This window comes from Megalobrama amblycephala, linkage group LG17 (genome assembly GCF_018812025.1).
Source record: "Megalobrama amblycephala isolate DHTTF-2021 linkage group LG17, ASM1881202v1, whole genome shotgun sequence".
Taxonomy (NCBI): domain Eukaryota; kingdom Metazoa; phylum Chordata; class Actinopteri; order Cypriniformes; family Xenocyprididae; genus Megalobrama; species Megalobrama amblycephala.
Genome location: NC_063060.1, coordinates 45,877,685 through 45,899,577, shown reverse-complemented (window position 1 = coordinate 45,899,577; position 21,893 = coordinate 45,877,685). Strand labels below are relative to the sequence as shown.

The 21,893-nt window shown below is 37.2% G+C and overlaps 1 protein-coding gene across 1 annotated transcript in view; it reads left to right on the top strand.

Moving 5' to 3' along the window:
* The first annotated feature begins 6,156 nt into the window (after positions 1-6,156).
* The window catches only part of hs6st1a (heparan sulfate 6-O-sulfotransferase 1a), a 154,938-nt gene continuing 139,201 nt past the window's right edge, over positions 6,157-21,893 (top strand). The window contains exon 1 of the mRNA XM_048165088.1: positions 6,157-6,962. Within this exon, the coding sequence (XP_048021045.1) occupies positions 6,442-6,962 (521 nt within the window). The 5' untranslated portion in view covers positions 6,157-6,441. The remainder of the gene's footprint in view (positions 6,963-21,893) is intronic.

Here is a 21,893-nt window from a genome sequence, read left to right as displayed (position 1 = left end):
ATGGTTGTCATCAGTCCAATATGATATTGTATAAATATTTCCTGGTGATATTTTCTCCGTCAGCTGTTTTTGAGTGAATTTTAGTAGCGAATATTATCAAGTATGTAAATGTGAGTGTTATGTCCATTCTGTTATGAAATAAAACTAAAGAATATTTTTCGGTAATGACCTTGAGATTGATGTTAAATCCTCAATTCTGAAAAAAAAAATTACAACAACAACACTTGAGTGTAGATCCACTCTAAAAAATGTTGGGTTAAAAATGGATAAACACAGTGATTGGGTTGTTTTAACCCATTTGGGTTAAATGTTTGCCCAATGTGCTGGGTAGTTTTATTTAACCCAACTATTGTTTAAAAATTACAATATGGCTGGCTTAAAATGAACCCAAAGCATATTAAACATACAAACCCAATTCCAAAAAAGTTGGGACACTGTATAAATTATGAATAAAAAAGGAATGCAATAATTTACAAATCTCATAAACTTATATTTTATTCACAATAGAATATAGATAACATATCAAATGTTGAAAGTTAGACATTTTGAAATGTCATGCCAAATATTGGCTCATTTTGGATTTCATGAGAGCTACACATTCCAAAAAAGTTGGGACAGGTAGCAATAAGAGGCCGGAAAAGTTAAATGTACATATAAGGAACAGCTGGAGGACCAATTTGCAACTTATTAGGTCAATTGGCAACATGATTGGGTATAAAAAGAGCCTCTCAGAGTGGCAGTGTCTCTCAGAAGTCAAGATGGGCAGAGGATCACCAATTCCCCCAATGCTGCGGTGAAAAATAGTGGAGCAATATCAGAAAGGAGTTTCTCAGAGAAAAATTGCAAAGAGTTTGAAGTTATCATCATCTACAGTGCATAATATCATCCAAAGATTCAGAGAATCTGGAACAATCTCTGTGCGTAAGGGTCAAGGCCGGATAACCATACTGGATGCCCGTGATCTTCGGGCCCTTAGACGGCACTGCATCACATACAGGAATGCTACTGTAATGGAAATCACAACATGGGCTCAGGAATACTTCCAGAAAACATTGTCGTGAACACAATCCACTGTGCCATTCGCCGTTGCCGGCTAAAACTCTATAGGTCAAAAAAGAAGCCATTTCTAAACATGATCCAGAAGCGCAGGGGTTTTCTCTGGGCCAAGGCTCATTTAAAATGGACTGTGGCAAAGTGGAAAACTGTTCTGTGGTCAGACGAATCAAAATTTGAAGTTCTTTTTGGAAAACTGGGACGCCATGTCATCCGGACTAAAGAGGACAAGGACAACCCAAGTTGTTATCAGCGCTCAGTTCAGAAGCCTGCATCTCTGATGGTATGGGGTTGCATGAGTGCGTGTGGCATGGGCAGCTTACACATCTGGAAAGGCACCATCAATGCTGAAAGGTATATCCAAGTTCTAGAACAACATATGCTCCCATCCAGACGTCGTCTCTTTCAGGGAAGACCTTGCATTTTCCAACATGACAATGCCAGACCACATACTGCATCAATTACAACATCATGACTGCGTAGAAGAAGGATCCGGGTACTGAAATGGCCAGCCTGCAGTCCAGATCTTTCACCCATAGAAAACATTCGGCGCATCATAAAGAGGAAGATGCGACAAAGAAGACCTAAAACAGTTGAGCAACTAGAAGCCTGTATTAGACAAGAATGGGACAACATTCCTAGTCCTAAACTTGAGCAACTTGTCTCCTCAGTCCCCAGATGTTTGCAGACTGTTATAAAAAGAAGAGGGGATGCCACACAGTGGTAAACATGGCCTTGTCCCAACTTTTTTGAGATGTGTTGATGCCATGAAATTTAAAACCAACTTGTTTTTTCCTTAAAATGATACATTTTCTCAGTTTAAACATTTGATATGTCATCTATGTTGCATTCTGAATAAAATATTGAAATTTGAAGCTTCCACATCATTGCATTTTGTTTTTATTCACAATTTGTACAGTGTCCCAACTTTTTTGGAATCGGGTTTGTATTAATAAATGTTAATTTCCAACCTATTTTTGGGTTCATTTTAAGCAAGCAATACAGTCATTTTTAAACAATAGATTGGTTAAATAAAACTACCCAGCAGGTTGGGCAAACATTTAACCCAACCACTGGTTTTGTCCATTTTTAACCCAGCATTTTAGAGTGTATAAAAGAGAGATAGAGAGTCATTTCACCTTTCAGTATGACGGTACACAAATTGAAAACGGTTGCAGGAAGGTAACACAGTAAAAGCTGCTTTCTTTCATAGAGATAGTTGTGGCAAACCAATATTCTCATCAATATTACATCCTGCAGCTACTTCAGCTGAACAAAATAGGAATTTGAGTTTCTTTTTAGGAAAGTAAATAAAACTTTCCATTTCTTTATACCACATGTCATTTGAGATTTAAAGTCATACCTCACCCAAAAATGAAAATTCTGTCATCATTTACTCACCGGTTCCTTTCTTGTTATTATTTTTCAGACAAAATATCAAACGAGTAAAAAGTAAACAGTGTTTGTTCCAAACCTGTATGACAGAACACAATATTTTGAAAAGCATCTCACTGTTTTTTGGTCCATATAATGAAACTCAGTGGAGTCCAAAATTGTTTGGCATTTTTCAAAATATTTTGTGTTCTGCAGAAGAAAGAAATGCATACAGATTTGGAAAATGTAAATGATGACAACATTTTTATTTTTGGGTAAACCATCCCTTTAAGTACACTGTAAAAAAAAAAAAAAAAAAAAAAATAATAATAATAATTCTGTAGTTGTTACAAAATAATTCTGGCAGCTGTGGTTGCCAGAAAACTCTAAATATATATACAGAACAAGCTGTAAATTTTACAGTATAAAACTGTAATTACAAGAAAATTTGAAAGTAAACCAGTAAATTTAACAATTCACACTGCTTCTAAAAGCTGTTTTGTACCTTTAACATATACTGACAACCGCCATAATAATGCAGGTGTTAAAAGAGAAAGCCACATGAAGAACCCCACGAGCTGAAATATATACTAATATAAAAGGTGCAAAGAGTCATTCACACAAACACGATACACCATCATGGTAACCCACAACACTAACATAATGCAATAAACTTTCATTAAACAACAGAAGATGTAACATAAAACCCTAATGTACATAACTGATGTGCAAAAACTATGAAGAAGCATGATTATTTAAACAAAATACTTTCAAATGTGGAGTGTTTACATCAGTTTACTGTAAATTATACGTTGATTTGTTAATTTTTACTTCTAAAAATTGTAAAATTAACAGCATTTTATTGTAAAATTACATAAAATGTCTGGTTAGAGGTTTTATAATAAGGGAACTTACTGTTAACCTATTAACAATTTTTTTCCATAGTGTTTTTACAATATTTTACAGTTAAAATCACATTCATTTTTTACAGTGAAACCACTGGTGATTTGACTAAATGAAACAATAAATGGCTTACTAACATATGATATTGTTGCATTTGTTTACAGAAATCGACACATTTGATATTAAAGTGTCACTCAGCATTACACCTATAACAGTTTAGCAAACCTAAATTATAACACCACAGAACTGTGATTGTGCATAAATGTTTCTAGATGAACAAACACACATTCGACTAAAGTGTTTGTATTTTAGACATTTTAATTGACATAGCAACGAAATCACATTGGAAAGGTCACCCGTGATGTAGGCAGAAGTACCGCGGTAGAGCGAAAAACTCCATCTCAACTTCAAAATCGTCCGACATCGTTGTTTTACCTTTTTTTTTTGACGTCATGCGTGACCTTTCCAACATGATTACGTAATGCGTGGAGCATCACAGAGCAGTGCAAGACGAGCATTTGTGGTTAAAAAGTACATAATTTTTAATTTTCTTCCAGAAAATGGCCAATGGTTTCTCTAGATCAGACTCTTATTCCTCGTCTGGGATCATGTAGAGCTCTTTGAAGCTGCACTGAAACTGACATTTGGACCTTCAACCCGTTGAACCCCAGTGAAGTCCACTATATGGAGAAAAATGCTGGAATGTTTTCCTCAAAAACCTTCATTTCTTTTCGACTGAAGAAAGAAAGACATGAACATCTTGGATGACATGGGGGTGAGTAAATTATTTTAATTGTGAAGTGAACTAATCCTTTAAAATGCAAAGTACACTATGCATCGACGGTGGAGCCCACCATGTGACGAGTGAAGAAGAGAAGCGATTTACAATTCATCTTCCTGAAGCAGTCACACAGCTTCATTATACAGCGGGTCCCCAGGCGTAATAATCATGATATCAATGACAGGCTTTCTTCAGGCCGCCGCTGCCTGTTGTAAATAAAAATATGTTAATTTGGCTGATGTGTTTAAGCGACATCATTTGTTTGAGTTAATTTGTACAAGATCAGGGGATTTTGAGAAGAGAGACATTACTAATGTTAGTAAAGTAATGCACAGGTTTATGAGAATGATGTTTTGCATGAGTTTCATTCGCTTGTCATTGTGTTTGATATGAAGAGGCAAATGAGATTGAGGTAAAGGAGTATTAATGGTGCAAACTGTTTGTACTCAATTGTAATATTTATAGAATATTAATGAGGCAGAATCAAAAGCCAATGGCAATACACAACTCCAGTTCTCCACATTCAGTCTCAATACTGCCCACTAGCTGTGGAGGTGAAGTCCAGGCTGAAGGTTTTTCTGTGTTGATCTTGTGTTTCACTGAGTCTGGGCTCTCATTCCTCACACAAACTCTTCATTCTTTTGCAAATTAATTATGATTTCATCTTGTCAGAGGTGGACATACATATTTTACTGCTCAATGACAAATTGTCTAGCTTTCAAAAAAAATAAAAAAATAAAATGAAATAAATATATATATATATATATATCTCATCACACAATCTAATCTATTAGGCCTACATCATTTCATTTATTTTTTTTTCAGTTAAATGACTGTGTACATACAGAAATAGGTGAAAACACTGAATTATCATTTAAAGCATTTTGAAACGTTACATGTATTTGTCATTGAATCCTCATGTATGTTTGTCATTTCTACAATTGTTGTATTTTGTACGCTAGAGAGACTTTTTATTTAGAGTACTAGTGTTTTATTTCATTAATTACTTACTATCAACTGGAAAGGTTTTTCATTTTTTTGTGTTTTATATAGTTATGTTGTTTATTTAATATTTTTACTTTCTATATGCTTCAAAGTCTCATCAAGTTTTTGCATTTTTAAACATTTTTGGTTCAAGTAATTTCAAAATGCATAATATAGCGGGTGTTTTTTGCTTTGTAAACAGATACACCTTTTAGTGACATCATTTTTATTTTATTTTATTGTATTTCATTTTTCATTTCATTTTATGTTTTATTTCATATTATTTCATTATTTTATTTTATATTTAATTTAATTTTAGATTTTATTTCATCTCATTTTATTTGATTTCTTTATTTTATTTTATTTCATATTATTTCATTATTTTATTTTATTATTTAATTTCATTATTTTATTATTGTATTTCATTTATTTTTATTTTATTTATTGTATTATTTCATCTCATTGTTTCATTTTATTTTACTTTATATTTTATTGTATTTCATTTTATTTCATTTCATTATTTTATTTCATTTCATTACTTTATTTTATTATTTCATTTAATTTTATATTTTATTTTAATTCATTACTATTTAATTTCATTATTTAACTTTATTTTATATTTTATTTCATTTCATTATTTCATTTTATTTTATTTCATATTATTTCATTTAATTAATTAATTTTATTTTATATTATTTCATTTCATTATTTTATTTTATTATTTCATTTAATTTCATTTTATATTTTATTTCATTTTATTTCATTATTTCATTTTATTTTATTTTATTTCATAATATTTAATTTCATTATTTTATTTTATTATATCATTTAATTTTATATTTTATTTTATTTTAATTCATTACATATTATTTCATCTCATTATTTAATTTAATTTAATGTAATATTTTATTTCATTTTATTATTTTATTTTATTTTTATTATTTTATGTCATTATTTTATCTACAGCAAGGAAGCGCCGCTGTCTTCAGAGGACTATCAGAAGTGAACGCGAGAGAATAAGCGCGGGCGTTCGCTAGAAACCAAATATCGCTCCCGTGTGTGTTTGGGAGAGTGTGGAGCGCGCGCGTGTTGGGAAAGTGGGTGTCGCTGTGCACGCTGCTGGAGGAGCTTCACAGCGATGTGTCGAGGACTTTAAACACACTGTGTCATAGAGTGGTGCAAGGAGGGAGATCGCGCCGTACTGGATCGCGTCCCGCAACATGAGTCCGAGCGTCTCCATTCTGACCCAATGCGTCTGAAGAGCCACTCTCCGCGCGCGATGCTCTGACTGCCGTGTGTTTATATGGAGACACCCTAAAAAACAGTCAACCGGGAAATGGTAACACATGAACCTCCTCACTGGAAGGAACATGGTTGAGAGGAGCAGTAAATTTCTGTTCATCGTTGTCGGCTCGGTTCTGTTCATGCTGATTCTGTATCAGTACGTGGCTCCGGGGATGATGAACTTCGGCTCTCCGCACGGGTACATGCTGGAGGACGATGCGGATCTCTTCCCGACTCCTGATCCACATTACGTGAAGAAATACTATTTCCCCATCAGGGATCTGCAGCGGACTGTGGATTTTGAAATCAAAGGGGATGATGTGATCGTGTTCCTGCACATCCAGAAGACCGGCGGCACCACGTTCGGGAGACACCTGGTCCAGAATGTCCGGCTGGAGGTTCCGTGCGACTGCAGACCGGGACAGAAGAAGTGTACCTGTTACCGACCCAACAGGAAAGAGACCTGGCTCTTCTCTCGGTTCTCCACCGGCTGGAGTTGTGGCTTACACGCGGACTGGACCGAACTGACCAACTGCGTACCGGGGGTTCTGAACAAAAAGGAGAGCAGGATGAAAAACCAAAGGTGAAGCTTGTAGAATTGCTTTTATCTGAGATGTTGGCTGTCTCGAACGCGATGTTTGGTGTGGGCTTCAGCCACAGATTCTGTCTCTGGGGTTTGAGGAGGACGAACTTTAGCGCGAATGCCATTGCCCTCATCTATACAGTGTGTGTTTCACTTATATGGGCTTTTCATATCGAAACCCCAGGTAAGGTCAGTTTTAACCCTGGGTTAAGCAACGTTTCACGTTCATTCACGAAATTAACGTAAACAGCGAGTTGTTCGGCAATAGTAAGTGCATTCCTGGGAAATATCCACGCACTTACGCACTTACGCACGCGTTAACTTTCATACGCTGTAGCTGAAACGGTTAAAATGCCGAACAGCGACGGTAAATAAACGCGTTAACTGGAGTGATTACTATCAGAATATTTAAGACAAGCACAGTGGGTCTGCTATGGTGACACTTCCACGGATTTTGTTGTTGACGTCATGCGTATGCAAATAAGTAAGCTAACCCAAAGTTTATAAATCCTGACTACTCTGAGTAAGATATGGACAGTGTGAAACATGAAACAAGATAACCTGGGATTAAGTTCACTTGGGGTTAACAATGACCCACACTCTAAAAAAATGATGGGTTAAACGTCATTACAACCCAAGTTGGGTTGAAAATGGACAAACCCAGCGAATGGGTTATTTTAACCCAGCAATTGGGTTAAATGTTTGCCCAACGTGCTGGGTAGTTTTATTAAACTCAACTATTGTTTAAAAATGACTATATGTCTGACTTAAAATGAACCCAAAATAGGTTGGAAAATAAAAATCAGACACATAATTACTAGAGGAAACAATAATAATTAAAAGATGAACATTTATTAATAAGCAATTTAATAAATGTTTATTGTTGAAATTTTATTTAATTTAATTATTCATTAAACATATTAATAAATGTTAATTTCCAACATAACATTTAACCCAACAGTTTGGTTAAAACAATTCATTTGCTAAAACAGCCCAATCGCTGGGTTAAAACAACCCATTCACTGGGTTAAAATAACCCAATCCCTGGGTTAAAACAGTCCATTCGCTTGGTTAAAACAATCCAATCGCTGGGTTAAAACAATCCATTCGCTGGGTTAAAACAATCCATTTGCTAAAATAACCCAATCGCTGGGTTAAAACAATCCATTTGCTAAAAATAACCCAATCACTGGGTTAAAACAATTCATTCGCTGGGTTAAAACAGTCCATTCGCTGGGTTAAAACAATCCAATCGCTGGGTTAAAACAATCCATTTGCTAAAAATAACCCAATCACTGGGTTAAAACAATTCATTCGCTGGGTTAAAAATAACCCAATCACTGGGTTAAATCAATTCATTCGCTGGGTTAAAACAATTCATTCGCTGGGTTAAAATAACCCAGTCGCTGGGTTAAAACAATCCATTCGCTGGGTTAAAACAATCCATTTGCTAAAATAACCCAGTCGCTGGGTTAAAAAAATCCATTCGCTGGGTTAAAACAATCCATTTGCTAAAATAACCCAATCACTGGGTTAAAACAATTCATTCGCTGGGTTAAAAATAACCCAATCACTGGGTTAAATCAATTCATTCGCTGGGTTAAAAAAATCCATTCACTGGGTTAAAACAATCCATTTGCTAAAATAACCCATTTGCTGGGTTAAAACAATTAATTCGCTGGGTTATAATAACCCAATCGCTGGGTTAAAACAATTCATTCGCTGGGTTAAAATAACCCATTCACTGGGTTTGTCCATTTTAACCCAACTTTAACCCCAATTTTAACCCAGCATTTTTTAGAGTGAAAAGCCTAAGAATGTAATGAGTTAAGTTGCCGTTTCTGTGGTTTTGTTGAAACTGGATGACAACCTTTAAAAAATGAACATGGTAACCATAATATACCATAGAATATTTTACTGCTGTAAATAACTCCATTGAAACACATTAGAAATGTCTCTGTGATTTGATTTCAGTTCTGTCTTGGCTTATACTCAGTCACCAAAGCTTTAATGTATAGCTACAGGAATTTTAGTAGTTTTAGCAAACCATGTTTACCATGTTAAAGTTTTGTAAAGTGAAACTGCTATCTCAGGTGGAAAGCAGGACTTGCTGTGTCAAATGTTTGTGTCATTTTCGATTTCTGCATGTTTGTGTTTTCTCCGATGATGGAGGTGGAAAATTACTGTGTTGTAAAACAGCCTCTTGTAAACAGTGTGTGCTGGCTGTGGTTGCAGGACTGCATCAGGACACTCGTGCACTCACGTCAGGAATAACTGGCCAGTGGTAGTCAGTGGCAGCTTCGTGTATTCTGGATGGGAAATGTAAATGTGACTTCATTATCTTTCTCCTCTTACATGTGATGGTGATTCTGTTTCAGTCTGATTAAAAGGAGGTAGTTACTGTTTGTGAAGTGTATTATGTTTACTTTTGCAATGATGTGAAATCCATCTCAGAGCCACGATGCACATAGACTGTTTTAGTTTTTAATAGGATTTTTGTGGATTAAATGATCTAAATACATCAGATCAGATTTATAATCACCAGCACGACTCTTCTACCTAAAAGATCTGAGTGTAAAACATCCCTCCTATCACAGCGATGCCATTACCCGTGTTGCTTTTGGCGACCTTAGGAATGCAGCAGAGATATGGATGCACATTCCTCTCCTTGATTAATCTCTCCCGTGATAACGGCAGACGGACCACACCAGTGCTGCTCCTCCCTAATTCATCATGCGTGTGTACATGTTCGCTTTGTCTGTGAAATTAGCACAGGGTCAGTGGTGAAAGAGGTGAGAAGTTTTGTCATTTCTCATTTTTAATATCTGCATTATTCCGATAATTAGATGGGAAATACTGTGCGTAGATAATTTGGATTTGATATGCTGCTTTGTTGCACAGATCTAAGCGCTCTTTTCACATTAGTTGCAGTGATTTGAAAGGACCAATGCAGGGTGCACTGAAGGATTGAAACGTTGCACATTTTCTCAAAGCTGTAAAACTAAATTAAAAAGGGAGATATTTTTGATAGGTTAAAAAGCTCAGAATTTGATTCTAGGCGCTTGAATCATGATGGTGGTCACATTGAAGCCTGTGAGATCTCTTGTGGAGATTTTGAGCTGCTGAGGATTGCTGGGCTGTTTGTGTTTCTATGGGGCTTCATGGTGTTTAGACTTGTTTTTCAAGAAGAAAATATCAACTGTCATAATTTATGCTTACTTATATAGTAGTTGCCAGATTGCATAATTGCTCGATGTAGATGATTGTTTATAATCATAGTTGTCAATGCTGACAGCTGTTGCAGTGGTTGAACATTTCACAGGGATGTGCATTAAAGGTGCAGTAAGCAATTTCAAAGAAATACTGTTGAAAATGGATGGAAAAGAGCACCACAACACACTTGTAGCCAATCAGCAGTAAGGGGCGTGTCCACTCGTGATGGGGGAGGAGATAGAGTGAGACAATCAGCAGTAGGGGGTGTGTTCACTTGTGATGGGGGAGGAGATAGAGTGAGACAATCAGCAGTAAGGGGCGTGTCCACTCGTGATGGGGGAGGAGATAGAGTGAGACAATCAGCAGTAGGGGGTGTGTTCACTTGTGATGGGGGAGGAGAGAGTGAACCTGTCAGCAGTAGGGGGCGTGTGCACTCATAAAGGGGGAGGAGAGAGAGTGAGCCAATCAGCAGTAGAGGGCGTGTCCACTCGTGATGGGGGAGGAGAGAGAGTGAGCCAATCAGCAGTAGGGGGTGTGTTCACTTGTGATGGGGGAGGAGATAGAGTGAGACAATCAGCAGTAAGGGGCGTGTCCACTCGTGATGGGGGAGGAGATAGAGTGAGACAATCAGCAGTAAGGGCCGTGTCCACTCGTGATGGGGGAGGAGATAGAGTGAGACAATCAGCAGTAAGGGGCGTGTCCACTCGTGATGGGGGAGGAGATAGAGTGAGACAATCAGCAGTAGGGGGTGTGTTCACTTGTGATGGGGGAGGAGAGAGTGAACCTGTCAGCAGTAGGGGGCGTGTGCACTCATAAAGGGGGAGGAGAGAGAGTGAGCCAATCAGCAGTAGAGGGCGTGTCCACTCGTGATGGGGGAGGAGAGAGAGTGAGCCAATCAGCAGCAGAGGGCGTGTCCACTCGTGATGGGGGAGGAGAGAGAGTGAGCCAATCAGCAGTAGAGGGCGTGTCCACTCGTGATGGGGGAGGAGAGAGAGTGAGCCAATCAGCAGTAGGGGGGCGTGTCCATTCGTAATGGAGGGAGAGGAGAGTGAACCTGTTAGCAGTAGGGGGCGTGTCCACTCATAATTGGGGAGGAGATAGAGTGAGCCAATCAGTAGTAGGGGGCATATACTGTGTACTGTTTGTTAATTTTTTGTTCTTCCTTATCATGTGTTTGTTATAACTTTATTTTTTTCGCAAAGTATTATTTTGCTTCACTTCAGCTATGATAAGGAGACATCCACTCTTTCATTGCATGTTCATGCATTTTGGGGGCAGAGCAATGAAAGAAGGGGTGTGTCTGTTTGGGCTGATTTCACATATCAACAGTGTTTCTCAGAAATCACTTACTGCACCTTTAAAGTAATTTTATGCTTTGGCAATTGTCATAGTCAGAAGATCAGCAAATAAGTGGAACCATTTTTAATATTTCAGACTGATTCATTAATAAAGAATGGTTCATAATTTATTTGTTTCTGTGCATTGGTTGCATTTGCATCATTTTAATTGCAGTCTGGCTCCCTAATTATATGTGTTGTCATGATGTTGACAATCAATTCCAAAGTTTATTTGTCACATTTGTGAAATGCATTTTATTGTAAAATACTCTGAGATGCGTACTTCAGACCTCTTCGGTCTTGACTGCTTATTCTCGAGATCAGGAGCCTGTTGGGCGGCCGCAGCTCAGGGTTTAACACCTGTTGTCAGTCCATTGCGTTACAGTTCACGGAAGCCAGCGCCATTCCCACCAACAGGCAGGAAGCCATCTGACAGCTGTGCCAATCTGCATGCTTGTTAGACATGTTTAACGGGCTTGTTTACATTCAAATCTCTCTCGGCTCCTGAGACTTTGGAAGCGTCGCTCTCTCTCCTCTTCGTGACCGTTAACATAGCGAAGGACGAGCTTTTAATTACACGTAGGTCTTATTCGGATTGTTGAGAATTTCCAGAGTCACATTTTCCAAATCGCATTCACGCCGTGCTGGTCTCTGGGGACCTGGTGGACATGTGAGCGATGGGGGCATTTTAATTGCTTAACGAGATGTGTATCACCACACATTCTCAATGAGGCACCGGTTTCAGTCGGGAAGCCATCTGCCGAGCGGTGTGTGTGTGTGTGTGTTGCTTTCAGGCATGAGGCACAGGGGTTTCAGATAGAGCAGTGGATGGAGACCAGCTTCTCGTGTGGGTGTGAGGTGTGAGAATGTTTCCCACAGCGATAGGCGTGTGCAATCAGCCACCAGCGGTTGTGTTTTTTTCCTCCACGATGGACTACCAGGCATTGCCCCTGCTGCTCTAGACAGTATGTAATCTGTTTAATGAAGGGTGTGCGTCTGCTCTTTGACCAGTATGCTTGGTAAGAACAGTAGAAAGGGGGCTGCTGTCTGAGAGTTTAACAGTTCAACCCGAAATGAAAATGTGTCATCGACTTCCCCTCATGTTGCTCAAAACTAGGGATGCACTGGCAGATAATGATAAGCTAATAATAATTTGGTATAGAAGCTTGTTTCTGCCACTAAATAAATAAAATAAAATGGGTAATTGCGACTTTTTATCTCACAATTCTGACTTTTTTAATTGCAATTGCGAGATCTTTCGCAGCTTATTGCGTTTGCATGGTCAAATACACACACAGCTATGTCAAAATGCACATCGTGTGAACTCTGTGGAGTATTATTCACATAAACGCAGTCTGTCATGTCCTACGCGAATGTAAAGAGTTAAATCAGTTCGATGAGTTCATTCTTAAAGGGACAGCAGCCTCATAAACTGTTGCTGTCTGTTTCTTTAATGTTATTAAATAAATCACTCATTGATTTTGACTGAATCATTTTTGTATCTTTAATATCAATCAATTTATATTTACTTCATAAAGTAAACACAATACAGTGTTTTATTTTTACATGTAATTCTTCAATTTCTATAGTATTTCTTACTACATATTAAATAAATGTAGGCTACTTTACTTGAAAATTTTTACTTTGTATATTTTTTCTATTGTATTTGTATTGCATTGTTTGTATTTTGATTCTTTGGTCCAAAAATCAAAATTAAATAGCATGCCTTGCTTTATTACAGAAGACTCAGTCATGTGTGTAATGATTCAGTCAGCTTAAATTACATTTGTTTTGTAATATTGGGTCAATTAAAAGGAAAAGTGAAAAATTAAATAAATTTCAAAGTTCACATTTAATTCAGAGGGATTTTTTTTTCTTCAAGACCTATTAAACCGTCTACTGCAGTCGAATAGGAAAAGTAACACACAAATCTATGCATATATTGAATCGAAAATTGATTCCAAATCGGTTTTTAAATGAATCGTGACCTCAAGAATCTATTTGAATAGAATCATGAGGTACCACAAGATTTACACCCCTACTTAATTCTTAAGATTTCAAGTTTAGCAAAACATCCAGGTTGCTGTTTTCCATACTGCAAAAAGAGGATGGTGATTTTTTTTTTTTGCTGCTTTTATAGCTGTGAGAAACTGACAGAAATGTTGCTGTTCGGTCTGTCTTTCATAACAGAGTTCTCATTTATGGGTGAATTGTCTCTTTAAGTAATCTATTTGCTGTGATTTCTCATTTCTAGCCGTCATAGACGAAGATAGAATCGCGGTTGGGGGCAGCCTGGTTAGGAGGCTGGGCGCAGTGATCAAGCAGACACAATTAACTTGAAATGACAAGGTGCCGATGGGACAGCAGACCACACTGTCATGTTCCTGTTATACCAGACATTTATTATGATTATTTTGGCGAAAAATGAAATTGAACGTTTTATTGGCATGCAGTTGTGAGCTGCAACGAGTCATTTGAAAACTATTATAGTAGGCCTACATGAGCTTGCCTTCAGATCATGGAGAGAGAAATATCTGTCACTGCTGTAATTATTAAAGGCACAATATGTAAGATTTTTTGAATAAATATTCAGAAACCACTAGAACAGTTTTATATATTTTGTTGACATTTTTTGTACTTGCATTATCCCAGATGTTACCAAGAATGTTTAAATCCAGAGAATTTAGCAATTTTAACCAGGACACGGACCGTGTCCGTGCGTCGCCTATCAATGACATCATACCCGCGTTACCCATACCCGGTTTTATTTTGTAGAAACCATGGAAACGCCAAAGACACTTTAAAATATATGTGTAATGTTAATAATCTCATCCATGGACATGATTTCTGCCCGTCGGATTCTTTTCCACCGGCTGTGAGGTGAAGACAACATCTCCCATAATTCTGCGCTCAATCTCAAGCTACACCTTTGTTTTGAATAGGCGACCTCTAGTGGCGAAAAATTACATATTGTGCCTTTAAAAGACAAAATAGAAAGAAAAAAACTAATCAAGTAAATCAGAATGAAGTGAGGTCCAGACCACACTGGAAATCCAATTTAGAAGAAAAAAAAAAAAAAAAAAAAATTAAAATAAAGTTTTAAGATTTTAAACAATTTAAAACAAATGAATGCTATGGCATTAAATGAATATTGAATATGAAAGTCATAATTTACTATTTATATACATACACACAGTATATAGGAATGCATGATATATCAGCCACCATATCGGTATCGGCCGATATATGTTTATTTTTAATGTCATCATTATCGACCCGATAAGAACACTGTGCTGATATATTAAAGTTATTATTTCCTTCAGCTGAGACACTTCAGATGCTCACTGTCCTCCATTATGATTTTGAATTGCTTGAAATGTGATTGAAATCACTTCAAAAGGAAAATACAGTTCAGTACAACGTACAGCACAAGTCTGACATATAGACTACATAATATTATAATGATTATAATTGTGTGCTTGAGACATGGCTTTTAATGAAGAGACTTTTGATTTTGTAATCAGAATCTCAAAATTATATAAAAATAAGATTTAGATTTAGATTTATCGGCCAATATATCGGTTATCGGCTTTCAAATATAAAGAATTATCGGTTATCGTTATCGGTGCATTCTTAAAATATATATATACTCTTCCTAATTTTTCAGTTCAGCTTTTCATTTAATTAGTCATGTTGACAGTATTGTACCAAATAAATATTTTTAATTGAAGCATTAGTGATCTTAGACTTTTGGACCCCGCTCTGAGAATCTATAAATATGTGTTCTCCTGGGAATGAGCCCATGTGTGTGTGTTGTGTGTTTGTGTGTGAATGAAGGGAGAGGATTCTGGGCCGTGTGCACCTACTGTCACTTTTTCCCCATGTCCTGTCTATTTAAAGATATTGCAGCAGATTTTGAGTCCTAGTCCAATAAACTGGCACAGAAAATCCTGCGGTACTGCTGTCAGTCTTTTCTTTTAATTTCGTATATATATATATATAAATATGCACTCATTTCTTCAGCCTCTCTCTCTCTCTCTCCTCATATCTCTTCCTGTTCCTTCAGCGGTGTCAGTGTCTAATCAAACAGGCAAGATAATTTTCCACACTGTGGCTTTATGGATAAGGGCCGCACAGTTTACCCCAAGCGTGACTAGAACATTAGAGAAAATGTATTTTCATGGAAGATTTACTATGGCAGGTCTTACTAATGGACAACTGCCTTCTGTATTATGAATAACAATATTTGATGTGCTGGACACACCCACAGTCCCCATCATGATGTCATGAACCAGTGACATTTTGTTTAGCCTGTATATGGGTCGATTTAGGTCTTTGCTAGGTCAACTGCTTTACTGTGACATTAAAAAGATCTTAATTTGTGTTCTGAAGATGAATGAAAGTCTTGCGGGTTTAGAACGACATGAGAGTGAGTAATTAATGACAGAATTTTCATTTTCGGGTGAACTAACTCTTTAAGTGTGTGTGTGTGTGTGTGTGTTGGTGTAGATTTGCCGCTCCACAAATTCTAGTCTGATGTGGTGAGCGGTTGTGATCGTTGTGGTTTGGAGGTCAGTAGCTCGGAGCTTATAAAATCCTCCAGCTCTCCGCAGGAACCCGGATTCTGGCTCTGGGAGCGTGAGCCAGATGGCTTGGCGGTCTCCAGATCTGTTTGGAGCAGAAAGCAGAGGTTCTGACGGGACGGTTTTTCCCGGGCCGGTAAGGAAATGAGCTCGGTGCCGGGCCGGATAGCAGTAGGCTGACCTCGATGTGTTAATCCCATCAGATCAGTGTGGATTAAATACAGGCTGCTCAAAGCCCGTTATGTGGTAATGCGGAATCTGTGGCCGCCCACCGCGAAATCACCCCGTGCTTTTAGACCAGTGACTCGAAGAACATTTGATTTCTATGTTTGCCTCCTATCTGCATTTTCATTGTGATATGAATAATTAATCTTGTATTCATTATTAGATATTCTAGGTCTAGGGATGGGACACTAATCATCCGACTACTGACTAGATGCACACCGTGAGCCTCCCGCCATGAGTATTGATGATGTTAGGGTTAAAAATAATTCATCTTAAAGCGACGTTTTGTGTAATGACGTACATTAGGTTTTATGTTACATATTATGTTGTTAACTGAATGTTTATTGCCTTATTTTAGTGTCGTGTGCCATGATTGTGTTTAGTATTTGTGTGCGTGACGCGGTGCATCTTCTGTATGTTAGTGGGTTAATGACATGCATATTTGTGTGTTCAAGTGCATTACTTACTTCTAAAATAATTTGATAAATTCATGACATGCATCACTTTATTCTATAAAACCTATTTAGTTTGAATTCATTTTTAGTACTTTTAAATAATACATATTATTATTTTATGTTTTGTTATCTGAAACCCCCAAAATGTCAGGTGGTGCAACTGTCCGAACGAATGACTAAGAAAACTATTTAAAATGGTGTTTTAATAAAAAAAAAAAAATGAAATACTATTGCATCATTTTGGGGTTGAGATAATTGAAAAACTTTTGTCTAGCAATATCATTCTCAAATGTCAGGGTGGCACAACTGCAAACATGGGACTTTTATTATGAATTCACAAGGTAATAGTAGTAAACATGATAATGCATCATCCAGTCAAAAGGTTTGTAGATCTCTCTCAAGAACAGGTACTAATTTCAAGTATGGGTAGGTTGGTACACTTTCCATGTCAGGTGGTACAACTACAGTATATTATTTGGTTGTACCACCTGACATAAAAACAGTCAAAAAATGAATTTAAACACTTTGAAATGTTATTTAACAACTGAAACATGTTTAAACACGTTGTCCATGACTCCAAAAATATGCTTTACATCAGTTTTGAAAAGATTTTAAATAACATTTATTTGTCTAGATTCTTATTTTGCCCACTGATCCTTATTCATATTTCTGTAGATCAATGAATTTGCCATTATGATGTCATCTAGTGACATTTAGCTTCCAGTTTTAGCTACTTTTAATTGAAAGCATTTGGCAACACTGAACCTACCGACTGAAAATATGTAACTTATCCCTTCTGAGGGCATCACAGGGCATCATTCCACTTCATTTCCATTACAGGATGAAAGCCCGGCTTCATATCACTGGCTCTGACTACTGAAAAGCTTCTTGTTTACCTCTTTCTTTGCTGATTATCTTGGCCCATTTCTGCTTGTTGTCTGTGGAGGTTTGGTAATTGCTCGACAGCGTTCAATAGTGTTTCTCTTAGATAAGCTGTTTGTTTTTCTTCTTTCAAAGAACGCCTTGTGCTAAGAGGTGCTATCGCTCACATTTCAGAGAGAGCGTTTTTTTTGTCATCTGACATCTCAACTGTGTGAAGACAAAGTGCTAACAGAGATTATAAGTGTGTGTGAAGTGATCTAGGGCAGTTCAAGGGAAGGTCGTGACTGGCTGACGGTGTTTTAGGATCAGCATGCTAAATTAGCCAAGGACGCTGAGCTCTAGCAAACAAAGTGCTTACCTCGAGAAGCTTCCTCTCTGTCTGTGTACTTCATGAACTTAAGTTACATGTGTAAAGATATGAGTCTTCTGCTGTTGTTCTCAATAGCATCTCTGTGTTTTACATTCTAGTAGCTTTGTATTAAAGTGTGTGTGTGTATATTAGGGCTGTCGATTTACAAAATAGACACTAAAATTCAAGAGTTTCAAAATTCAAAATGAGTTTTCATCTCATTTATAGTTATAGTTAAACACATGAGTGCTGTTTTTTGGCTCGAGTGCAAATGTGAGATTGTTTGAGATTGATCTTATACAACTGTTCAATACATAATAAGTTATTATTGTGTTATTTTAGACAAAATATTGTCTGCTTTTGCTCAGTTTTGCCAATGAAAATATTACCTATAAAGCCAGAGCAGATAATCCATGTTTTGAGCGAATCAATGGGGTGAATGATTCAATGACTCATTCATAAAGAGAGCCATTTACTTCATTCCTGAATGAATCAGCTGTTTGAACGAATCGAATGAATGAATGATTCAATGACTTACTCATTTAGACATCTTCCGCCACCCACTGGAAGTTTTAGTTTCTTATTTAAAAATATATTTCATATTTCCATATTAATTAAAAAAAACATTAAAGGCATAGTTCACCCAAAAACAAAAATTCTGTCATGCTTTACCCTTGTGACCGCCGAAGCCAAAAAGTTTGTGTAATAGCCTAAATTCAAATAAAATATTGAATCAAATAATATTTGATGCTTTTCTCATTTAACACAATAATGACTTTCAGTTATCTTTTGGGGGTAATTTCTCAGCCAAATTTGATTGCGATTAATCATCTAATTCCATTAAAGATTTGAATAGCTTGACAACCCTGATATATATACAAATATATATTTTGTGACAAATTCTATTTTATTTGATATATCTGTTTAAACTGCCATGACACAGTTTATCACTCCACATTCTAAATAATCCGATTTTATTTTTTTGTATTTCTGTTGTTTTACTTCACAGCCAGGTCAGTTTCTCGACTTACTCATATATTAATATGAATGAGATGAAGGAAGTTCTCGGCCGCTGTCTGATAATATGGATCCTGTGGCCCGTGAAGAGAAACGTGCCCTTGAGCTGGACCTAATGTCGGCACTGCATGATTGAGCGCTTCAGTGCCTCCTCTATCTCTAATGGCTTTTTAATAAACAAAGACTTGACCACCCTTCAGCCTGCCCTTTGTGTTTAGCATAAATGAATGCATGAAGATGAACACAACTCCGCTGTTAATGCTCGAGTGGATGTGTTCGCTCTGCTCTCTCGCTCCTGCTATCGCTTTGTATGTGTGCAGTTTGTGCTTGTTTTTCAAAAATATTCTCTCTGCCTTTCGCTCTCATTACTTTTTATTATTATTCCTGTGTGATTTGGAATCTTCACGTCCCAGTTTTGGCCAGCGTGTCTCCTGCCGAAACATTGCTGGCGTTAAGACGGACATTGGCTTTGAAGTCTCGTTGTGTGCCGCGCTGCCAGGTAAAGCCCTCGGCGATAGCACCAAATTGATTTCCGCGTGCTGTGGACAAATTGCCATGCAATGACTAATTAGCAAACATTTTTATAATTCATAATTAGGGCCTGCACTCTCCCTGTGTGAGTTGGCTCGCTGCCGAGCATTAATTTGCAAAGCCACAAATTCCACCTCGAAATTATAAAGACTCTCAACCTCCCCCAACCAACAGCTGAAGCAGGTGTCTTCACTTTTTCTTAAAGAGCGTCTTGTGTTAGTGTTCACAAGAGCTGCCTCAGAAACCTGTGTGTCAAGACTGCATCCGAAAAACCGCAATGGGTGAAAGTTTTACAGGCGAAAACACAGTTTATATGATCTAGGTGTATAGTGAAAGATTTTAATACTCATACTTGATTTTAAATGGTCAACCACTGCACATATTACATGACTGACCGGGAAAACTGTTTCCCCACATATGCGGCCTCTGTAAGTATATGATTATAAAAAAAATATATATTTATGCCCCCTTTTCACAAGATGTAATATCAGTCTCTGGTGTCTCCAGAATGTGTCTGTGAAGTTTCAGCTCAAAATACCCCACAGATCATTTATTATAGCTTGTCAAATTTGCCCCTATTTGGGTGTGAGCAAAAACACGCCGTTTTTGTGTGTTCCTTTAAATGCAAATGAGCTGATGCTCCCGCCCCCTTTCCAGAAGAGGGCGGAGCTTTAACAGCTCAACAACAACAAAGCTGGAGAATCTCACGCAGCCAAAATGATGTACATGGCCCCGCCCCCTTTGTTGTGTGTTCTCGGGGGCGGGGCTTATGTAAATTTTAGGGTTAGTGATGTCATCAAACCAGGAAGAAGCTCGTTGTAGTCCCTACCAGCCATTTGTTGTAGTCCTTAAAAAGCAGTTTCTGTAAAAGAAAGTTACTCTTTGCATTGAACTTTGAGTGTCGTAACTTTGCAAATGTTGTTTATGATCAATCAGCAACATTACACACTAACTAAAGTTAAAAAAGTTATTTTATCCACAGTACTATCGTAATATAATTCTAGACTGTGTGTAAATGACTAAGTAGAAAACAACTGAACAGAAGTTTCTGAATAATGACTTCATGCTCATGAGTTAGTCTCTCGTCTGTGCTATTTTATTTTATAAAAAAACAGGTTAATGATTTTTAGTACAAGTGCTTCCCACATAACAAGCATTCCTATAATGAGCATTTGCATAACTGCTTAACATTTGCATGACAAGCTCCTTCCTATAAACAAATGTTTTTAAAGATGAATTTTCAAAACTTTATTAAATTGCTTGCAGCAACTGTTATGCATCTTAGTGTCTTTGTGCTTTGTGATCCACCTCCCAATTAAATGAGTAGGAAAGAATTTTTTTTGGTAAAATAATTAATTTGGCGCAAAAAAATGGTGCCTGCAAAAAAAAGAAATGTTTGAAAGTTGTAAAATATTGTGCATGCCTTTGTAAACTTCGGAAAATTGATTGATCAATTTTTAAAGATCTCAGTGACCTACTGATGCTGTTTGATAAAGCTTAAGAGAGGTCAAGTGTGTATCTATCATTCATGCACCTTTGAGGTGTGTCGAATAAGTATCCAGTGAACGTACCAAATATCTAGAAGTTGTAGAAAGTAGTTTGATGGTGCAGTGGTGCAGACCAGAGTCCTTTTAACATCAGATTTTGTGTTAGGTGTGTGCAATGATGTGAATGAAGTTTAAAAATGAAGTGTGCAAAAAGAGTCTAAAGTGTTGCCCGGATGGGATTCATTTTCTAAAAACGATGTTTGAGTTATTTGAGGCTATTAAGGACAGATATCTGTAATTTAATTAACTGATTTGGATGTGATTGGGATCTTTGTAGAAATTACCAAGTGGGAGGATCTGTAGTCATGAGCATGATGAGCTTTGGATGCGGTTATATGGGATAAATAATTGAATTACAATATTATCTTTTAGTGTTGTCAATCTGTATCGATGCTGAAATATCTGAAACGGTTCTAATACTCCTTTACTGCAGTATCGATACACTAATAGCAGCTGCACGTTCTCACTCACCCGTCTCATTCGCTCTGGTTGAATAGTGCTTGTATTGAGCATAATTTTAGTCATTCATGCTCACACCAAAATCGCTCGCGCTACTGATGTGTTGCGCACATAAAGCCACCTCTCAAACAGCTTGAGAGTACCAAATTGACTTATTTTTAGTGGCTTATTGCGCTTAACCGGTCAAATACATACAAAATTATGTCAAAATGTCGAGTATTCAGGTAAATACAGTCAGTTTTGGAATGTAAATAGAGAACATGCATGTTGTGTAACAGTATATTGGATCCGTGCATAAGCTCTTAAAGTGACAGCAGCCTAATAAACCTGCTG